Genomic DNA, 16312 nt, shown 5'->3' with positions numbered 1-16312 from the left:
GCCATCACCTCCTCCACACAGGGAGCAGCTGTTGACTTAAGCTAGAATTCATGTTTGATGAGCAAGTTATGGATTAATAGCTTGCTCTTGCCTGGCTGAGCCATCGCTGGGCTGCTTCCTCAATTAAAAAAAAAGATACTAACTAGAATGTTAAACACCTCCTATAGATGCTCTGTTGGGGCAGAGCAAGCCCAGCGATCCATATTTATATGATTGTTTATTCTCTCGACCATCAGATTTTACTCTCTCAGGAAAAAGACTGTGACGTCCCTAGGGTTGGCTCACGGATGTGGGTCCTCGGCGGCAAAGCAGGAGGCTGCGTTGACACAGACACGGGGAACAACACGGAAAGTCCTAGAACAGCGTTGAACAGATTGGCAGCAGATCCTTGTTTTGAACACAACATGTGGCTTCACTTATTTCAAGAGAAGCAGGAATAGCACAGGTCTGGTAAGGGCAGCAAAACTTGTTAGGAGCTGCAGCCAAAACCAAAACCCAGAGCTGTTCGTACTCAAGGGAATGTTTAAAACAGTTCCCACCATGTCTGTCAGGTCGGGCAGGTGGAACAGCCGCGCTCCTGGCAGAGCCGAGGCAAGATGGGGCTGATGCAGAATTTCTTGATGTCGTGTGACTGTGACACAGTGACTGTGACGATGAGAAACTGTCGATTCACTGAGGCTCGCAAGGCTTCGCACAAAGGAGAGGGCAGGGTGTGCTGTTTGGTTTGGAAACAAGGAGGGCCATGGAGGTGATCCGGGGGCTGGAGAACCTCCTGTATGAGCACAGGCTGAGAGAGTTGGGGTTGCTCAGCCTGGAGAAGAGAAGGCTGCAGAGAGATCTTAGAGCAGCTTCCAGGACTGAAAGGGGCTCCAGGAAAGCTGGGGAGGGTCATTTACAAGGTCTGGAGTGACAGGATGAGGGGGAATGGCTTTAAATTGGAAGGGGGAGATTTAGATGAGAAATTAGATAGAAATTCTTCCCAGTGAGGGTGGGGAGGCCCTGGCCCAGGTTGCCCAGAGCAGGGGTGGCTGCCCCATCCCTGGAGGGGTTCAAAGCCAGGTTGGATGGGGCTTGGAGCCCCTGATCCAGTGGGAGGTGTCCCTGCCCATGGTAAGGGTGGGACTGGGTGGGCTTTGAGGTCCCTTCCAACCCAAACTGTTCCATGATTCTATGAAACTAACTCTGTAGCAACACAGAGTTTCCCAAATTTCACCAAAGTTTCCTTGGAGATTTTGGGCTCCTTTGAAATCAAGACCCCAGTATGTGTGGAAATCCAAGGGTAAAACCTTTAGAGAGGGAAGCTTCGGAGGTTTGTTCATCCCCGGCAATGTGGAGCGGAGGATTGCATAGATGAAGAGATCAGAGATAAAGATGGAGAGGGCTTATTAAGGATCTCATTTCCAAGTAAGGCAAAAATAAAAAGGCACAGGATGGAACTGAAAGAAGATACTTTTAAAAGAGAAAAAGTATGTGGTTTTATACAAAAGATGTACTCGTTCTGTGGAAGTGATGGCTGAGGGCACTGGCAGGAGCTCAGCCAGCAACAAAGATCATTATTGGAATAAGAACCAGATGTAGGTCCATGCAGTGAAGTCTTGAGCTGGTACAGACAGCTGGAAGTGCTATCTGAAAGGCGTGAACTGCCCTTGTCCAAAGAGTTTATTTATCAGTTTCTGAAACCATTCTGCTGCTGAGCAAATCCTTCCAGAAACCTGAACGCACAGCGGCTGTGCCAGCGATAGAGTGTCAAGCGTTAATACAGGGTAGGGACAGCTTTGTGGGCAAGGCTAGAGACGCCACCGCTGCCCTTCTCTTCCACCCTCTTGGCTTCTGCTCCATTGTAACCTCACATGTTACTGGGAGATGTTATTTGGTGAGAGAACACTTCAGGGCTGGTTCAAAGAAATGCAGGGTGGCTTGTCTGTGTAAATAAAACCATCAATCGGTGGCCACGCTGCACTGCATCTGAACGGGGTAAATCCCACCCTACCTGAGTTAAACAAGCTTGTACAACGTTACACATCCCTTAAAGTAGGGTGGCAGCTTTGCAAGCCAAGATGAGCGACGCTCTGGCTCCTGTTTCTGCCTTGCCAGACCCAAATCCTTCGCAGTCTGGGGACGGCTGCGCTTCTAGGAAGGGCTCTGCCCAGGGCTGGTGGAGCTGTGCTTAACTCATCCCTTCCTTCCCAGGGCAAGCGGATCGTCAGTGAGAAACGCCCCGAGAGCTTCCCCGGCCTGGGCAGAGCTCCAGACCTGAGCGAGGAGGAGACAGACCATTTGGTGGCTTTTCGCAGGGGAAGGAGGATGCAGATTGCCATCACCATGGATAACAAGGAAAAGGTGAGTGCTTTGCGAATGGCTGGGCTTCAGCATACCCGCGGCGTTTGTGGGTTCCACCAGCATGAGAAGGGCCATGGAGACAGCTGAGGAGGCAGCTCAGCAAGGGACACTGGGAGGGACTATGAATTAATTGTGGGGAGTTTCCTGCCATAGCAGAGGGCTGGAGCACCTCTCATCCGAGGCCAGGCTGAGAGAGTTGGGGTTGTTGAGCCTGGAGAAGAGAAGGCTGCAGGGAGACCTTAGAGCAGCTTCCAGTACTGGAAGGGGCTCCAGGAAAGCTGGGGAGGGGATTTTTACAAGGGCCTGGAGAGATAGGATGAGGCAGAATGGCTCTAAATTGGAAGGGGGAAGATTGGATATTAGGAAGAAATTCTTCATGGCAGGAGGTGGAACTGCATGGGCTTTGAGGTCCTTTCCAACCCAAACCATTCTGTGATTCTATGATAAAGCTTTCTGGCTTCCATCGTTGTGAGAGAGGAAAGGCTGCAATCCTTTCTCCTCTCTGCTCTGGAGCTAGCAGGCTCTTAAACACATAGATCTCTAAGGAATATCAGATGCTGTTTTGGGCAGATCGATCAAAGCACAGCCAGACAGGGAGCAGGAATCTCGCCTCCTGCCTCCTACCAACTCCCCTTTGGGGCCGTACAGCAGATCGAGTCAGGAGTGCTGTGCTCTGGGCTCACTGTGTGGCTTGAAAGTTAACAGTACTGGGCAATATCAGTTCCTAACTCCAAGTCCTGCTGTGCCTGCCCACATCCTACAGGGTGAAGTGGTTGAACCTCATTAATCTTTGAAACATATTTCAAATACTTCTTCACAAATACCTTCCTCTTTACATACACGGAGGCATGTGGTGTTTTCCTATTGGAGAGTTTGCACAGATAAGTAAAAATGCCTGCAGCAAACAGGCTCAGCAAAGAGCAAGGACTTGAAGGAAAACAACACTTAGGAAGGCTGCCAAACACACCCAGGAACTCTGGGAGACCTGTGTGGCACCCTCGCTGGGACAGCAGCCAACCATCTGCTCACTGCTTCTCCTCCTCCCCAGAGTTTACCTTAGAATCATAGAATCCTGGAATGGTTTGGGCTGGGAGGGACCTCAAAGCCCATCCAGTCCCACCCCTGCCATGAGCAGGGACACCTCCCACTGAACCAGGGGCTCCAAGCCCTCACCTGGAGGTGTTGAAGGCCAGGTTGGATGGGGCTTGGAGCAACCAGACCCCTTAGGCTGATCAGGCCCTGTCCCACCCCGAATTAATGAAGATATCTCCACATTGCCGTTGTATGTGCCTGGCTTCAGACAACAGCCACAACAGCCAGGACAAAAACCAGCTCTGGGTCTGTGGGCACCTTGACAGGTGACAAAAGGATGTGGCTGTAAGGGAGTTAAAGGGTTGGAATTCACAGTCACCCCAGGAGCTGCTGCCTCTGTCCGCACTGGGCCAGCCCTTTCCCAGGCTCAGGGACAAAGGCAGATGGGCCTGGAGGTCACGTTGGCATCTCACGCCTCGTGCCAGCCTGGGCTGGTGGAGGCAGAGGAGATTTGGTCTGGCCCACCTCTCACTTCAGCTGTTCCTGTGCTGTGTTAAGGATTAGTGGTTCAAACATGCTCTTCTTTTTACGGATAGCGATAGCGCTTGGAAAACTGAAGCCAGGCAAGTCTGTCTCCCACACTGCGCCTCCGAGCGATGCGCTTCTCCAAGAGGTGCTGGAAGAATGAAGCGGAGAGAGCAGATCAGAGGCAGTAACACTGAAACGTAGAAACTCTCTATTAAATAACTTCAGCCTGCAGAACTCGGTGATTGTTGAATACAGGAACTCATTTTGGCAATGGAAACCGAACCCACCAGCGCTGGTGGGGTCGCAGCATCCACAAACCCGGCCAGCCCAGGGCTTCAGTTTCCCCCCCAGAGCAGGGCGAGAGCGCAGCTCTGCTTCCCGGCTCCAGTGTCGATAAGCACGTGAGCGATGCCGAGCGGCTCAGTGCTGCGTCATTCCGGAGAGCTGGTAAACAGGGAACCAGCGGGGCAACGGGGAACCACTGGGGAACCAGCAGGAAAACAGGGAACCAGCAGCGAACAGGGAACCAGCCGTAGGCAGGGAAACCTGCCCGGGGGTTCTGCAGCCCAAAGCCACCCTGGCCTAGCTGAGCAGCTCGGAGCTGCGCAGCGAGGGCTGTGCGTAACGGGCTGTGAGTGCAGCAGGGACTGCACTAACGCTGCGGATTTGCAGCAGCCACTGGCAGCACCGTGTCAGGGAAGGAGGAGAGCAGGGATGCTGCAGTCACCCCTCCCTTTCTGCTCTTGCTGGCCCCAAGTTAGCTTCCTCCTCCACCAAGAACAGGATGTTTCTCCTGGACAGGTTTTTCTTGCCTGAATTCTCGTATCTTGTTTCTCATTTTAAGTCCATCTGAACTTTATCCCACAACAACGCCAGCCGCAGTGTCAGGTGCTGTGCTGAAAGGCACATCCTTTCCTTTCCTTCAGACCTGATAACTCCAGCTGCTGTGGCTGCATCATGGGATGCGGTGCACAGACCATCCCCTGCTTGCTTTCCCAAAGCACAAACGGGTTTATTGACCCGTTTCACACCTCCTTTCAGCTACCTTTTTGCAGGCTTACGAGAATGACCCTGTTTAGACACATCTGGTGAGGAAGAACTTCTGCATTTGAAGTGTTTGGGGCTGGGCTGGATGGGGCTTGGAGCCCCTGGTCCAGTGGGAGGTGTCCTTGCCCACGGCAGGAGGTGGGACTGGATGGGCTTTGAGGTCCCTTCCAACCCACTCTGTGATTCTGTGATCTCATTTTGTGCCTTTGTTATTTTAACTCCATTATTTTAATACAAGAGGACCAGAACTGCACGTGGTACCCAAGCTGCGGGCTCTTGTGGGTGTACTTGGTGACACAACAATGTTTCTGGCTTGTTCTCTATTCTCCTCCCAACACCTCTGCATTTTCTTTGCTTTCTTTCTAGTTAATTGAGCTCACATTGTCAGAGCCCCCGTCACAATAACACCAACCTTTCATTCCTGAGAATTAATCACTGTTCAGGCTCCATTACTGTGTGTGTAACGAGAAGGGGCATATTCCTCCATGTGAGTTATTTTGTTATTGATATTGAATTTCGTCTGTCATTTTATGATGTGGGCATTTGCTGTCAAGACATCTTTTGCAGCTCTGCCCTGGCAAATTGCATTCTTTGGTGATTTAGTATCATCAGCAAACTGTCATCTCTCCCTTCCGCTCCTTTTCCAGACCATTTATGAGCATGTTGAGCACTGCATGTTCCCATGGCACGTCCCTGCTAATCTTTTAGCATAGAAAATGGAATTTTCTTCCCTTTTCTTGTTTTCCATCCTTTAATGAGTTGTTAATCCAGAAGAGAAACTTAATTTTCATCCCCAAATGGATCAGCTGCTGGGTAAGCCTGATGGAGTATCAGCGTTGTCACCTCAGCTGAGACCCCCGTTAGCTTCCAGCCTCCCTTGTTGTCCCAGCACGATCCATCCTGTGGGATTTTCACCTCGAGTCACAGCTGGTTCCCTGCTCATTCTGGGTTATTTGTGTCCTGCCTCCCAGTGGTGCCTGGGAGAGAGGATCACATCCCTCGCTCTCCCTTCAGAATGTTTAAAACATCTGATGGGCATCCTCGTTACCCCACATTTTTTTCTCTACTTTTAATCATGTTGAAATTCAATGAGAAAGGAAAAAAGGCTCCCATTCTCACTACCCTTGGTGCTTCCAGCTGGCACCGCATTGTCCATCCCAGACCAAGCACAGCCGGCAGCACTTGGCTGCAGCACAGGCTGCCAGGGAGGAAAGATAAGATGCTGTTCCTGTGTTTTCTGCTCTGAAACAGCCTCAGTGCCATCTTAAAGCCTGTTTTTTTCTACTCGGTGAAAGACTCATTCACTCTCTGTTAGCACAGAGGGCTGGGACCAAACCATCCTCTCTCCTTGCAGAGTGAATTACCTTGAGCCTCTTGCTCTCTGATCATAGAATCATAGAATAAGCTTTACAGCCTCCAGGGCTGCCACTGGCTCAGAGAGGCCACATCTGGGACGTTTCTTTGCAGCTCTGCCTGGCTCTCAGGCTGCGTCAGGGCTCTCCCTGCGAGCAGGGTCAGGGTTAACACCTGCTGTTTAGCACCAGTTTTCCTCAACAGCCACTCCGCGCTCTGGCAGCGTTTCAGAATCATTAATACATTAGAGCTGCGAGCCAGCAGCCCAGGACCAGTGGAGCACGATGGTTAATTAGCAGGTTACAAATCATCTCTTAAATGGACAGTTGATAGGGCTTTGGGGCTTTTTAATTGTCCTTTTATTAACAGAGTTTCCCAGGATGGTGTAACAGAAGTGCCTGTTTGTAATCAAGAGACACAAAACCTGCTTTCAGGGACTCGTGCGCATGAGTTTAACTCAGGAGGGAAACCAAACTCGTGGCAGGAGAAACACTTGCCTTTCCATTGCAGGTGGGAGAGGGAGGTAGGCGAGAAAGGGCAGCTGAAAAGTCTTCAGCTCCCTTCAGGCAGCACAATTCATAGAATGGTTTGAGTTGAAAGGGACTTGATGATCTCAAAGATCTTTTCCAACCAAATGATTCAGTGATTCTATGAAATTCTGGCGTAAATCACAGGCTGAACAACCACAATCTGCTCTGCCTCCTCTAGCTTTTTGTTCCCTCCTCGTGTCGTTTCCCCCGCTGCGCAGGAACAGTGAAACTATGAGAAGATAATGTCATTGTCATATTTCATAGTTCTGGGGGCGGGGAGGAGGAAGGAGAAGAAAAACATGTTTTGCTTCCCCGTGGCCCGGGTGTGTCCCAAGAGCCCGGCGGCGGCTTTGGGGCAGCGCGCGGAGAACGCGAAGGTCTGTTCCTGCGCCAGCGCGAAGCAAAGCCAGCCCTGTCCTCCTCGCCGCGCAGCTGGTGGAAGAGAACCACATTTTTTCGATCCTCTCTGTTTTCCACAGCGCCCTTTGAGGAGTAAAAATAGAAGCAGACTAAGGGAAAAGGCAGGCTGGCTTTGAGCACGAGGGGGCAGAGGATGAGGAGCTGTACGGTGACAGAGCAGTTTGTGGCGTGCACCGAGGAGCTGGAGAACCAACCGGGGCGGCCTCTCCGGTGCTGCCCGCATGGGAGCTGCGTCTCCTGCTCCTCATGAGCCACATCCAGGCCATCCCAGCGCATTCCCTGGGCGCAGGCTCGCTCCTCGCTGCTCCTTGGCAGCGGTGGGGCCGCAGTTAAGCTGCACAAGGCTGGAGATGAGCACTGTGCTTATGCAGCCCTGGCTCTGTGCTCCAGCTCTGCGGATGCTCCAGCTTTCCGGTTCCTGTCTTCTGGGACACAATCAGGCATTGTACAGGGTCTAAACCGAATCATTCTTTGCATGAGCTTGCATGAGAAATATGCAGACTCCAACAGAACAATAAGCACACCCACCCATGCAGCTCCCTGCCTCAGTTTCCCCATCGGTTTGGAGCTGCTGTTGGCTTTCTCGAGGCACTCGGGACTCCTTCTCTCCTGTCTCTCCTCCCACACAAAGTGTCCCACAAGGGTGGAAGGGGCTCCAGCCCTTTTGCTGCTGCCCCTTTCTGCTCTTTCTAGAACGGTTCTTTTGCAGCTGCTTTCAAGCATCAGCATCCTTTGGCACCTCCTGCCCCCAGGCAGCCTCCTCAGATAAGCAAGATACCCAGTTTCTTGCTGTTTTAATATCTCTATAAATGCAAGGTTTTCATTTGGGCTCTGGAGACTCTTTAGATCCCTGGATACTTCACCTCCAGGGATGGGGCAGCCACCGCTGCTCTGGGCAATCTGTTCCAGGGCCTCCCCACCCTCACAGCAAAACATTTCTCCCCAAGATCTCACCTCAAACTCCCCTCTTTCAGCTCAAAACTGTTCCCCATCATCCTATCCCTGCACCTCATTGCTCCCAAGGATCTGTTTACCCAAGCTTCCACCTGTATTGAAGCCACACCAGCTTCACACCAGTTGGACCAGTGAAGCCGTCATGCCTGGAGTGCTCTGTCCGTGATGCTGGCTCCGTGGTCGCTTCCCACCTCCTCACATTTAGCACACATGGATCCCTCAAACGCTGCCCCCAGCTCCCTAGGAGGCAGCGTTTGAGGGATCCATGTGTTCCACTGGGAACGAAGGAATAGGCTGCAGGGGATGAGTCGCTTTGCAGTCTTGGCAGAGCCAGCAGGTTTTCCAACTGGCATCCTGAGTTTCTCACCCCATCCCCATCATGCTGAGCTAAACCCAGCACTGGGAAATGACCAGGATAAAATCCCCGTTCCCAGCCTGGTCCGAGCCTCCCGGCACTGACACTTTCTCAAAGGGCTGACCTGGCGGTTTGTGCTGCGGCTTTTTGCTTTGTGCTGTGGTTTTGCTTGGCGATGCGAAATGGCAGCGCGATAATCTCAGCCCCACACACACGCTCCAGCCCCCAATCCGCAGGGAGGGGAATTTGGGAATGTCCGGGCTCCCTTGGGCACTCCAGGGCCTCTCGCTCGTGTTTGTGGCCCTGGGGCTGCCCTGTAGGGTTATGAGATAGGGGAGGAGGCTGTGATGAACAGGGAAAGCTGCCTGGCAGAGAAGGACCTGGGGGTGCTGGTTGACAGCAGCTGAACAGGAGCCAGCAGTGGCCCAGGTGGCCGAGAAGGATTGTGTGGTCAGATACCCAGAGAATCACGAGGTTGGAAAGGACCCACTGGATCATCGAGTCCAACCATCCCCATCAATCACTAACCCATGTCCCTCAGCGCTGTGTCTACCCAGCCCTTAAACCCCTCCAGGGAAGGGGACTCAACCCCCTCCCTGGGCAGCCTCGGACAGGGACCAATCACCCTTTCTGTGAAAGGGCCTTGAAAACTTCCAGGGATGGGGCAGCAACAGCCTCCCTGGGCAACCTGGGCCAGTTCCCACCAATCTCATAGTGAAGAAGTTCCTCCTTATGCCTAGTCTAAATCTGCCCCTGTTTGACAGGGACAAAAATCACTCCCAGCTTCACCGCAATGGCTTTTACTGCATCCCAGGTGGGCTCCGAGCTCTTGTACGGTTGAATCACAAGCTGGGTCTTCCCCACATATCTGAAAAGGTACCTGAAACTTCATCTGCCTTGGAAAGGAATGGGATCACGCAGGAAATCTCTCCACCTCCTGCTTGGGAGGAGGAGGAACCTATGGAATACACCCCTTTTTCTTGCTTGTGTCCTATATCTCTTACTTTCTGACTTCTTTTTTTTCCATGTCAGGGCCACAGAAACCAATCTTTCCTCTTTTGCCAACCTTTTCTGGGCAGTTCTTACACTCCCCTGCCAGGAGTCCTTGCTTAATCCTTGAAATAATTCCCATGTCCATGCCCTTGCAGGCGGAGGAGAGGAGAACAGCAGAGAAGAGGAGATCAGACAGCGACAGAGGCCCAGAAAGCGTGCACGGCCGGAAGGTGAGTGGGGCTCTGTTTCCCCTGTCTTGGAAGAGTAAACCAGCAGGATGTGCCTCCCAGAGCCCAAATCCTCAGGGAAGCTCAGCAAGCTCTGATGTGGTCCCTGCTGTCCATCCCTCTCATAAAGCCAACACACCTGAGGCAAAGCTGCACTGGAAAGGAGTGATGGGACCTGCCCTTCACCATCCCTGGAGGGATTTATTAGATGGACGGATGAGGTGCTCAGGGACATAGTTTAGGAGTGAACAGGTACAGTTGGACTCAATGATCTCGAAGTTCTTTTCCAACCAAACGATTCTCTGATTCACTCTGTGTGAGGGCTGTTCGCGTCCCTCGCACAGCAGCAGGGATGTTACAAAGGGTAACGTGCTCACCAGCCTTGCTGGTTTCTCTCCTAAAAACATTTGCTTGTAGAGAGGAAGGCTCAGGCCGCGTCAGCTGCAGCAAAAGCAGAGTAGGATGGAGGTAAATTAAAGCCCAGGCCTTCCCACTGACTGGTTAATGCAAACCCTGGAGGACATGCCGGCTCCCCCGAGCCTGCAGATGCTCTTAATTAACAACACAAATTTAATAGCCCCACCTCAGTGTGATTCATTAAGAGGGCACAGATGGGCTCTTAATCATTAAATCCAGCTGAGACCCACAAGCAAAAGAGCGCAGAGCGATTGCTAGCGATGCTGTAGCTGAGGGGAGACCCTGGCCCCACAGCCACCCCGGAGGGAGCACCGCCTCAGCCTTTCCTGTGCTTTTGGCTTCTCCTTCGCTGAGGTCAAGGTACTAGCACTTCCCTTTATCTGCCAGCCCTGCTCTCGCATGCAGCTCTTGCTCTCACATGCTGCTCCTCTGGGTCTGGCAGGGCAGGACCTGCTGTGCCGTGGGGCTGGAGGCTGTGGGGAGTGTTTCCAAGCCCGTATCTCAACCCAGGGCTTGGTGCTTGCCCTCGCTTTGCCCTAGCGTGTCTTGCTTTTCTGCAGACCTCGTTTCTCTGCCTTCTTGGGGCTGTGGTTCCAGGCCCCAGCTCCTGCCTGCCGGCTCACAGACGGAGGAGCGATTTGTGCCACCCCATCTCTGGCCCACGCAGGTGGGTCTCCTTGGCAACAGCTTTTCATCGCTCCTTCCCGCTGCTCTGCTTTTAACGGTAACGCAGCGCTGAGGAGTTAATTCCCATGTGGGGAAGGGGTGAGGGTGGTGGCACGGAAGGTCATCTCTACAAAGGGGTCAATTATCTGCTGGTAATTAGCACTCCAGGGCGCTGCACTAAGGCATTCGCTATGCTTAACACCACGCACGCACATGGCCAGGTGGCTCCTGCTTCCACCACCTCCATTAAGCCGACAGCAGGGATTCCCACCTCCCCCTCTCCCCGTGCTCCTTCAGCTTGAGGAAGAGACGCTTCAGAGCTGTAAATCTTTGAGCAGTGGCAGCCCATAATGAGTCTGCCATGAGGAGGAGCAATAAACTGAGAGGCTGAAAGCAGTGAAGGCAAGGAGCCCCTTCTCTCCAGAGACGCTGCTCCTGGCACTCACAGGACCATGTTCACTAGGCTTCTCTGGGTGCCTGGTGGTCAGTGAAGGTTATTTGCCTTCTTGACTCTGTCGGTGTGAAGGAAAGACCACATTCCTCCGCAATCCTGTCAGTGGGAAGGATTTCAAAGGCACAACTTTGTGTCCTGAAGTCTTCATTTCTGAGCCCAGTGCATCTTCTGTGGAAGTCCAGCCTCTCACCCTCTGTTGGGAGATGCTGCAAGGGCCCCAGAACTCCTACATGCCATAAGTGAACCTTGGCAAGGTGCCTCTTCCAGGAGAGACGGAGAACATTTGGTTTTTAAAGCCTCCAGGTGAGCAGGAACACAGCAAGTGAAAGCCACTGCCTGATTCATGCCTGTGGTTTAAGTGACTGCGAGTACCCGTGGGGTGAATCAATTCTGTGGCCATGGGCACACGGAACTACAGGGTGTGCTGAGAAAGTTTGTAATCAGGTACTGAATATCTGGAATGAGAAACTACAGCTCGTGGCAGCTGCCCCACAGATCAGGGGGTTGGAGATGGCTGCAGGGACCAAAGAAACCCTGGAAGCGATTTTGATCCTTGGAAATGTGACGTTATTCACATAGCGTGGCTGAAGTGGAACAGCTCCTCAGAAAGAGGTTGGCACCAATTAGCACTAATGAATATCCCTGGGAGGGAACGGCTGCTTGTTCTTGTTTGACTGTGGATTTATGATGTGACTCTGAGCAAGACATGGAACTTCTCCCCGGGGCAGGAGTGGAGGGATTTAAAACCCCTGGAGGGATTTAAAAGACAGGCAGATGAGGTGCTCAGGGATCTGGTTTAGTACTGGACAGGGACCATTGGGCTGGATGATCTCAAAGGTCTTTTCCAACCAAACAAATCTATGATTCTTTCTGCCTCAGTTTCCATTTCTGTAAAATCACCAGCCAGTGAAGCAAAGCCCTTCTCTGTGTGCATCACTTTACAGGGAGAGGCTGGCCTTGCTCCAAGTTGTTTTCATAGAATCACAGAATGGCTTGGTTCAAAAGGAACCTCAAAGCCCACCCAGTTCCACCCCTGCCATGGGCAGGGACGTGTCCCGCTGGATCAGGGGCTCCAAGCCCCATCCAACCTGCCCTTGATCCCCTCCAGGGCCTCCCCACCCTCACAGCAAAATATTTCTGCCTAAGATCTCATCTCTATCTCCCCTCTTGCAGCTCCAAACCATTCCCCTCGTCCTGTCCCTGCGCTCCCTGATCCAGAGCCCCTCCCCAGCTTTCCTGGAGCTCCTTTCAGTCCTGGAAGCTGCTCTAAGATCTCCCTGAAGCCTTCTCTTCTCCAGCCTGAACATCCCTGACTCTCTCAGCTTGTCCTCTTAAGGAAGGTTTTCAAATGTTACTGGGCATTTCTAGTGGTGATGGAACAAAGCACACTGAATACAGACATTTCAGATGCTTTTATTAACAAGAAGCTCTTTTTCCTCTGCTAGGATGGTGGGAAGTCATTCCCAAAGATCCCTGGAGACCTGAGTTTCCCCATGACTGGCCGGGAACGCTCGGAGTACATCCGCTGGAAGAGGGAGCGAGATCAGATTGACCTGGAACGACTGGCACGTCACAAGAACGCGAAGGGCGAGTGGCGACGGGCTTGGGATGTGGAGAAGTCAGAGCACATGTAGGTTCTCCATGGTCCTGGGGTGGTTTGCCTGCAGCAGGCCGACCAAAGCTGTGATGAGATCTTGTGCCGATCAAATCCCATGCCATGACGTGCCTCTCCCTGGCCAAATCCGCGTGGTGTCTCTTCCTCTTCCTGGTCATGTCTGTCTGTTAGGCCAGATGTCAGAGTGGTTCTCATATCTTCTTTCTGATGTGAGGACAGGAGGCATTGTTTGCTGACAAAGCTTCCCTGCCTTTGGTCCCACAATGACTTGGACTGTGGGATGGAGAGGAGCGTGAATCACAGCTCAGTCTACATCTGGAGGGTCTTCTCCATGTCCATGTGGACAAATCCAATGGCAGGAGGTTATGGGTCCTCCTCTGAAGCAGGAATGGACAAACTCACGTTGCTTGTCCGCAGGTTTTCTCCCAGCCCTGCTTCTGTCTCATTTTCAGTCACGGAACAGGCCAGCGTGCCCAAATCCTCCACACCTCGTAAACCGAGCCTGTCGGGGCACTGCAGCGCGAAGGGATCACTTCAAAGGGAGCCCTTGTGATGTGGGGGAGCTCTTAACGGGGTCTGATGCTGTCCCTCTCGCTGTGCTCGTTCAGCGGGGTCACACTGGCTGGGGAGCTTTGGGGGGTGGTGTGGAACCTCAGCAGGAGGAGGTTTTGACAGGGTGTGGAGATGGGGAATGCTCCACAGGCTCGCTGATGGGAGTTTGTACAGGGCAGATAGAGGGGACAATCTTTCAGCTGAGGAATGGGACCAAATACACAGATTTTCAGCTACTGAGAGCCCAATAATAAGAGGTGAATGATCTTTAAGGTCCCTTCCAACCCAAACCATTCTATGAATTGACTTACATGGGTGCTGGGTGTTGCTTGCAAGACAGCTTTGAGTGCGGCTCTTCTCCTATATCAGTTTTAAAGAGAAAAACCATAACACAAAACAAGCAGAGTTAGAAGCCAACCGAAAGAGTTAGATCTGAGATTACGAGTCCTGAAGCTACCTCAGATCATGTTTAGAAGGATGGGAAGCTGCGTTCAACTAACACTACAGGCATCTATAGGCTCTCTGGTTGCTCATAGAGTTAAACATACACATCTGGGTTCTGCTGTAAAGGTTTTAGAGGTTCTCCTTTGGGGTAGAATTGCCTCACAGCCTCGTTTCTCCTGGTTGGTGCATGCGGTTTCAGCTCCTGCTGATAAACCTGCAGGGTCTGCCAGGTGCAGAAGGGCCAAGGGCTGGAGCCTGCGCTGCCTCGAGGTCTCCTGCCCAAGCTTTCGCACGCTGGAGGAGAATGGTCAGGTCTGACGATGCCTGTTTTTAACCTGCAGGTTTGAAGAGGACTTTGTTAAGGATGGGGAGCCAGCCTTGGATAATCCCAGCAATAAGAAAGGTTGGCAAGGGACACCCAGACTCTGTCCTGACGCTAGCGATGCCGATCGTGCGAATCCCAGCGCCACAGCAGCTCTCGTGGCGGTCGCTGTGAAGCTCCGCTTCCCTGGGCAAATGCCTCTGAGCGCAGCGTTGGGGTCACAGCCCTCTCTGCTTTGCAGACTGCTCAGGGGATGGGATTTGAGCGTCTGGGTGCTTTTTACCTTCCCAGGGAGAGCAGTGGCTTCCGTAACCTTGTACGATGCAATGTGGAGGCTCAGCCCTGCCTCCTTTCTCGAACAGTGGTTTGAGAGGCAATCCTATTCCAGAGCACATCATCCCTGGGGCGCGTGCTGGCTTCTTTACTAGCATGAGTCCCTTGCGACTCCTGTTTCTCAGGAGATGGATGGGCAGAACAAAGCTTTCCCTTGCGACACCCTGTTTGAACATAAGGCTGTGTGCTGTGTGGCCCTCGCAGAACCTCCCTCACTCTGCCCACGCTTTGCTTTGTCCTTCCAGGGGGAAGAAACGCAAGGAAGTTCCAGCACAGGCCCTTTCCTCCCGATGGGAGAGGTGAGTAAAACCCCAGGACTCGCTTGTGTCACCCCTATAAGTGTCAGCACCTGATGTGTCCTAATGGAGAGAGGTCTCCCCAGGCTCTCTGGTGGGTTTGGGGACACTTGCAGCAGGGCAGCACAGTCTGTGCTGTGGGGCAAGGGACAAGGAGAATGAGTCTTCCAAGGGAGACAGTGTCCAAAGAATAAGATTTAAAGTTAAACTGGAATTTGGACTAAAAAATACAGAAGAAACACCCATAAATCTTGGTTTGTATTTACTACTTCAGAAAATAAGGGCCATGGAGATGATCCAAGGGCTGGAGCACCTCCCGTACGAGGCCAGGCTGAGAGAGTTGGGGTTGTTGAGCCTGGAGAAGAGAAGGCTGCAGGGAGACCTTAGAGCAGCTTCCAGCACTTAAAAGGGGCTCCAGAAAAGCTGGGGAGGGGCTCTGGATCAGGGAGGGCAGGGACAGGACGAAGGGAAGGTTTTGGAGCTGCAAGAGGGGAGATTGAGATGAGATCTTAGGGAGAAATATTTTGCTGTGAGAGCGAGGAGGCCCTGGCCCAGGCTGCCCAGAGCAGGGGTGGCTGCCCCATCCCTGGAGGGGTTCAAGGCCAGGTTGGATGGGGCTTGGAGCCCCTGATCCAGTGGGAGGTGTCCCTGCCCATGGCAGGGGGTGGGACTGGATGGGCTGTGAGATCCTTTCCGACCCAAACCATTCCATGATACATGTACAATATGCACACAGCTTCAGAGGCTTTTCCCTCCAGAGGTCCTTTCCAGGGATACGAGGACGTTGGTCCCTTTGGTTTCCATCCATGTGCTCTCGTATGGCATTTCCACCCTGTATTCTAGGTGGAGGACAGCATGGAGTGAACGTGAGCGACCCTGGTTCGAAGGCCGTACCCGCTGTGAGCAGCCGAGCGAAGGGAAAGGACAGACTGACCGGCAGAGCCAGAAGGTAGGAGCCTGGCTGCCAACTGGTGTTTGGGAGAGGCACGGCCAGACCTCAGCCGTAGAATCACAGAATGGTGAAAGAGTCTCCTGGTGTTTGCAAATGCAGTTTGCTCCTGCCCTAAGGACTTTGCTAAGCGACAAGAGCGTGAAGCGGCTTAATGTGACTGCGCGGTGGTGCCGGTGATGGCAATTTCACGAGGGCACATGGGGTCACTGTAACACATTTGCTTTTGGAAATGCCTGACTCTGCAGTCACCTCAATGTGTGTTTGATTTCTTTGTGTCTTGGCCCAAATTGGCCAAATGAAGAAGCCAATAAGCCCAGCAGAGTTTGTCTAGAGAATTAAATCTCACACGTTTGCTCATTTTGTGTTCTAAGCACATAGTGCAAGGAGAAGCACGTGTGTGTTCTATATCTGTGTATATATAAAATGATATTTTTTTTGTGTGTGTGTTATACAAACACACCAGGCACCCAGAGGAGAAGGCG

At 52.5% G+C, this 16312-nt stretch overlaps 1 protein-coding gene across 3 annotated transcripts in view; it reads left to right on the top strand.

Annotated features, from left to right (window-relative positions):
• The window catches only part of CCDC9B (coiled-coil domain containing 9B), a 36306-nt gene that overhangs the window by 11667 nt on the left and 8327 nt on the right, over nucleotides 1-16312 (top strand). For all 3 annotated transcript variants that reach the window (XM_069857183.1, XM_069857182.1, XM_069857181.1), the window contains 6 exons: nucleotides 2191-2340; nucleotides 9708-9782; nucleotides 12762-12946; nucleotides 14269-14330; nucleotides 14828-14881; nucleotides 15722-15827. In XM_069857183.1, coding sequence (XP_069713284.1) covers nucleotides 2191-2340; nucleotides 9708-9782; nucleotides 12762-12946; nucleotides 14269-14330; nucleotides 14828-14881; nucleotides 15722-15827 — 632 coding nt within the window. The remainder of the gene's footprint in view (nucleotides 1-2190; nucleotides 2341-9707; nucleotides 9783-12761; nucleotides 12947-14268; nucleotides 14331-14827; nucleotides 14882-15721; nucleotides 15828-16312) is intronic.

The sequence above is a fragment of the Phaenicophaeus curvirostris genome, chromosome 5, assembly GCF_032191515.1.
Source record: "Phaenicophaeus curvirostris isolate KB17595 chromosome 5, BPBGC_Pcur_1.0, whole genome shotgun sequence".
Taxonomy (NCBI): Eukaryota; Metazoa; Chordata; class Aves; order Cuculiformes; family Cuculidae; genus Phaenicophaeus; species Phaenicophaeus curvirostris.
Note: the sequence above shows the minus strand (reverse complement) of the source record. Positions and strands in the feature narration are given on the sequence as shown.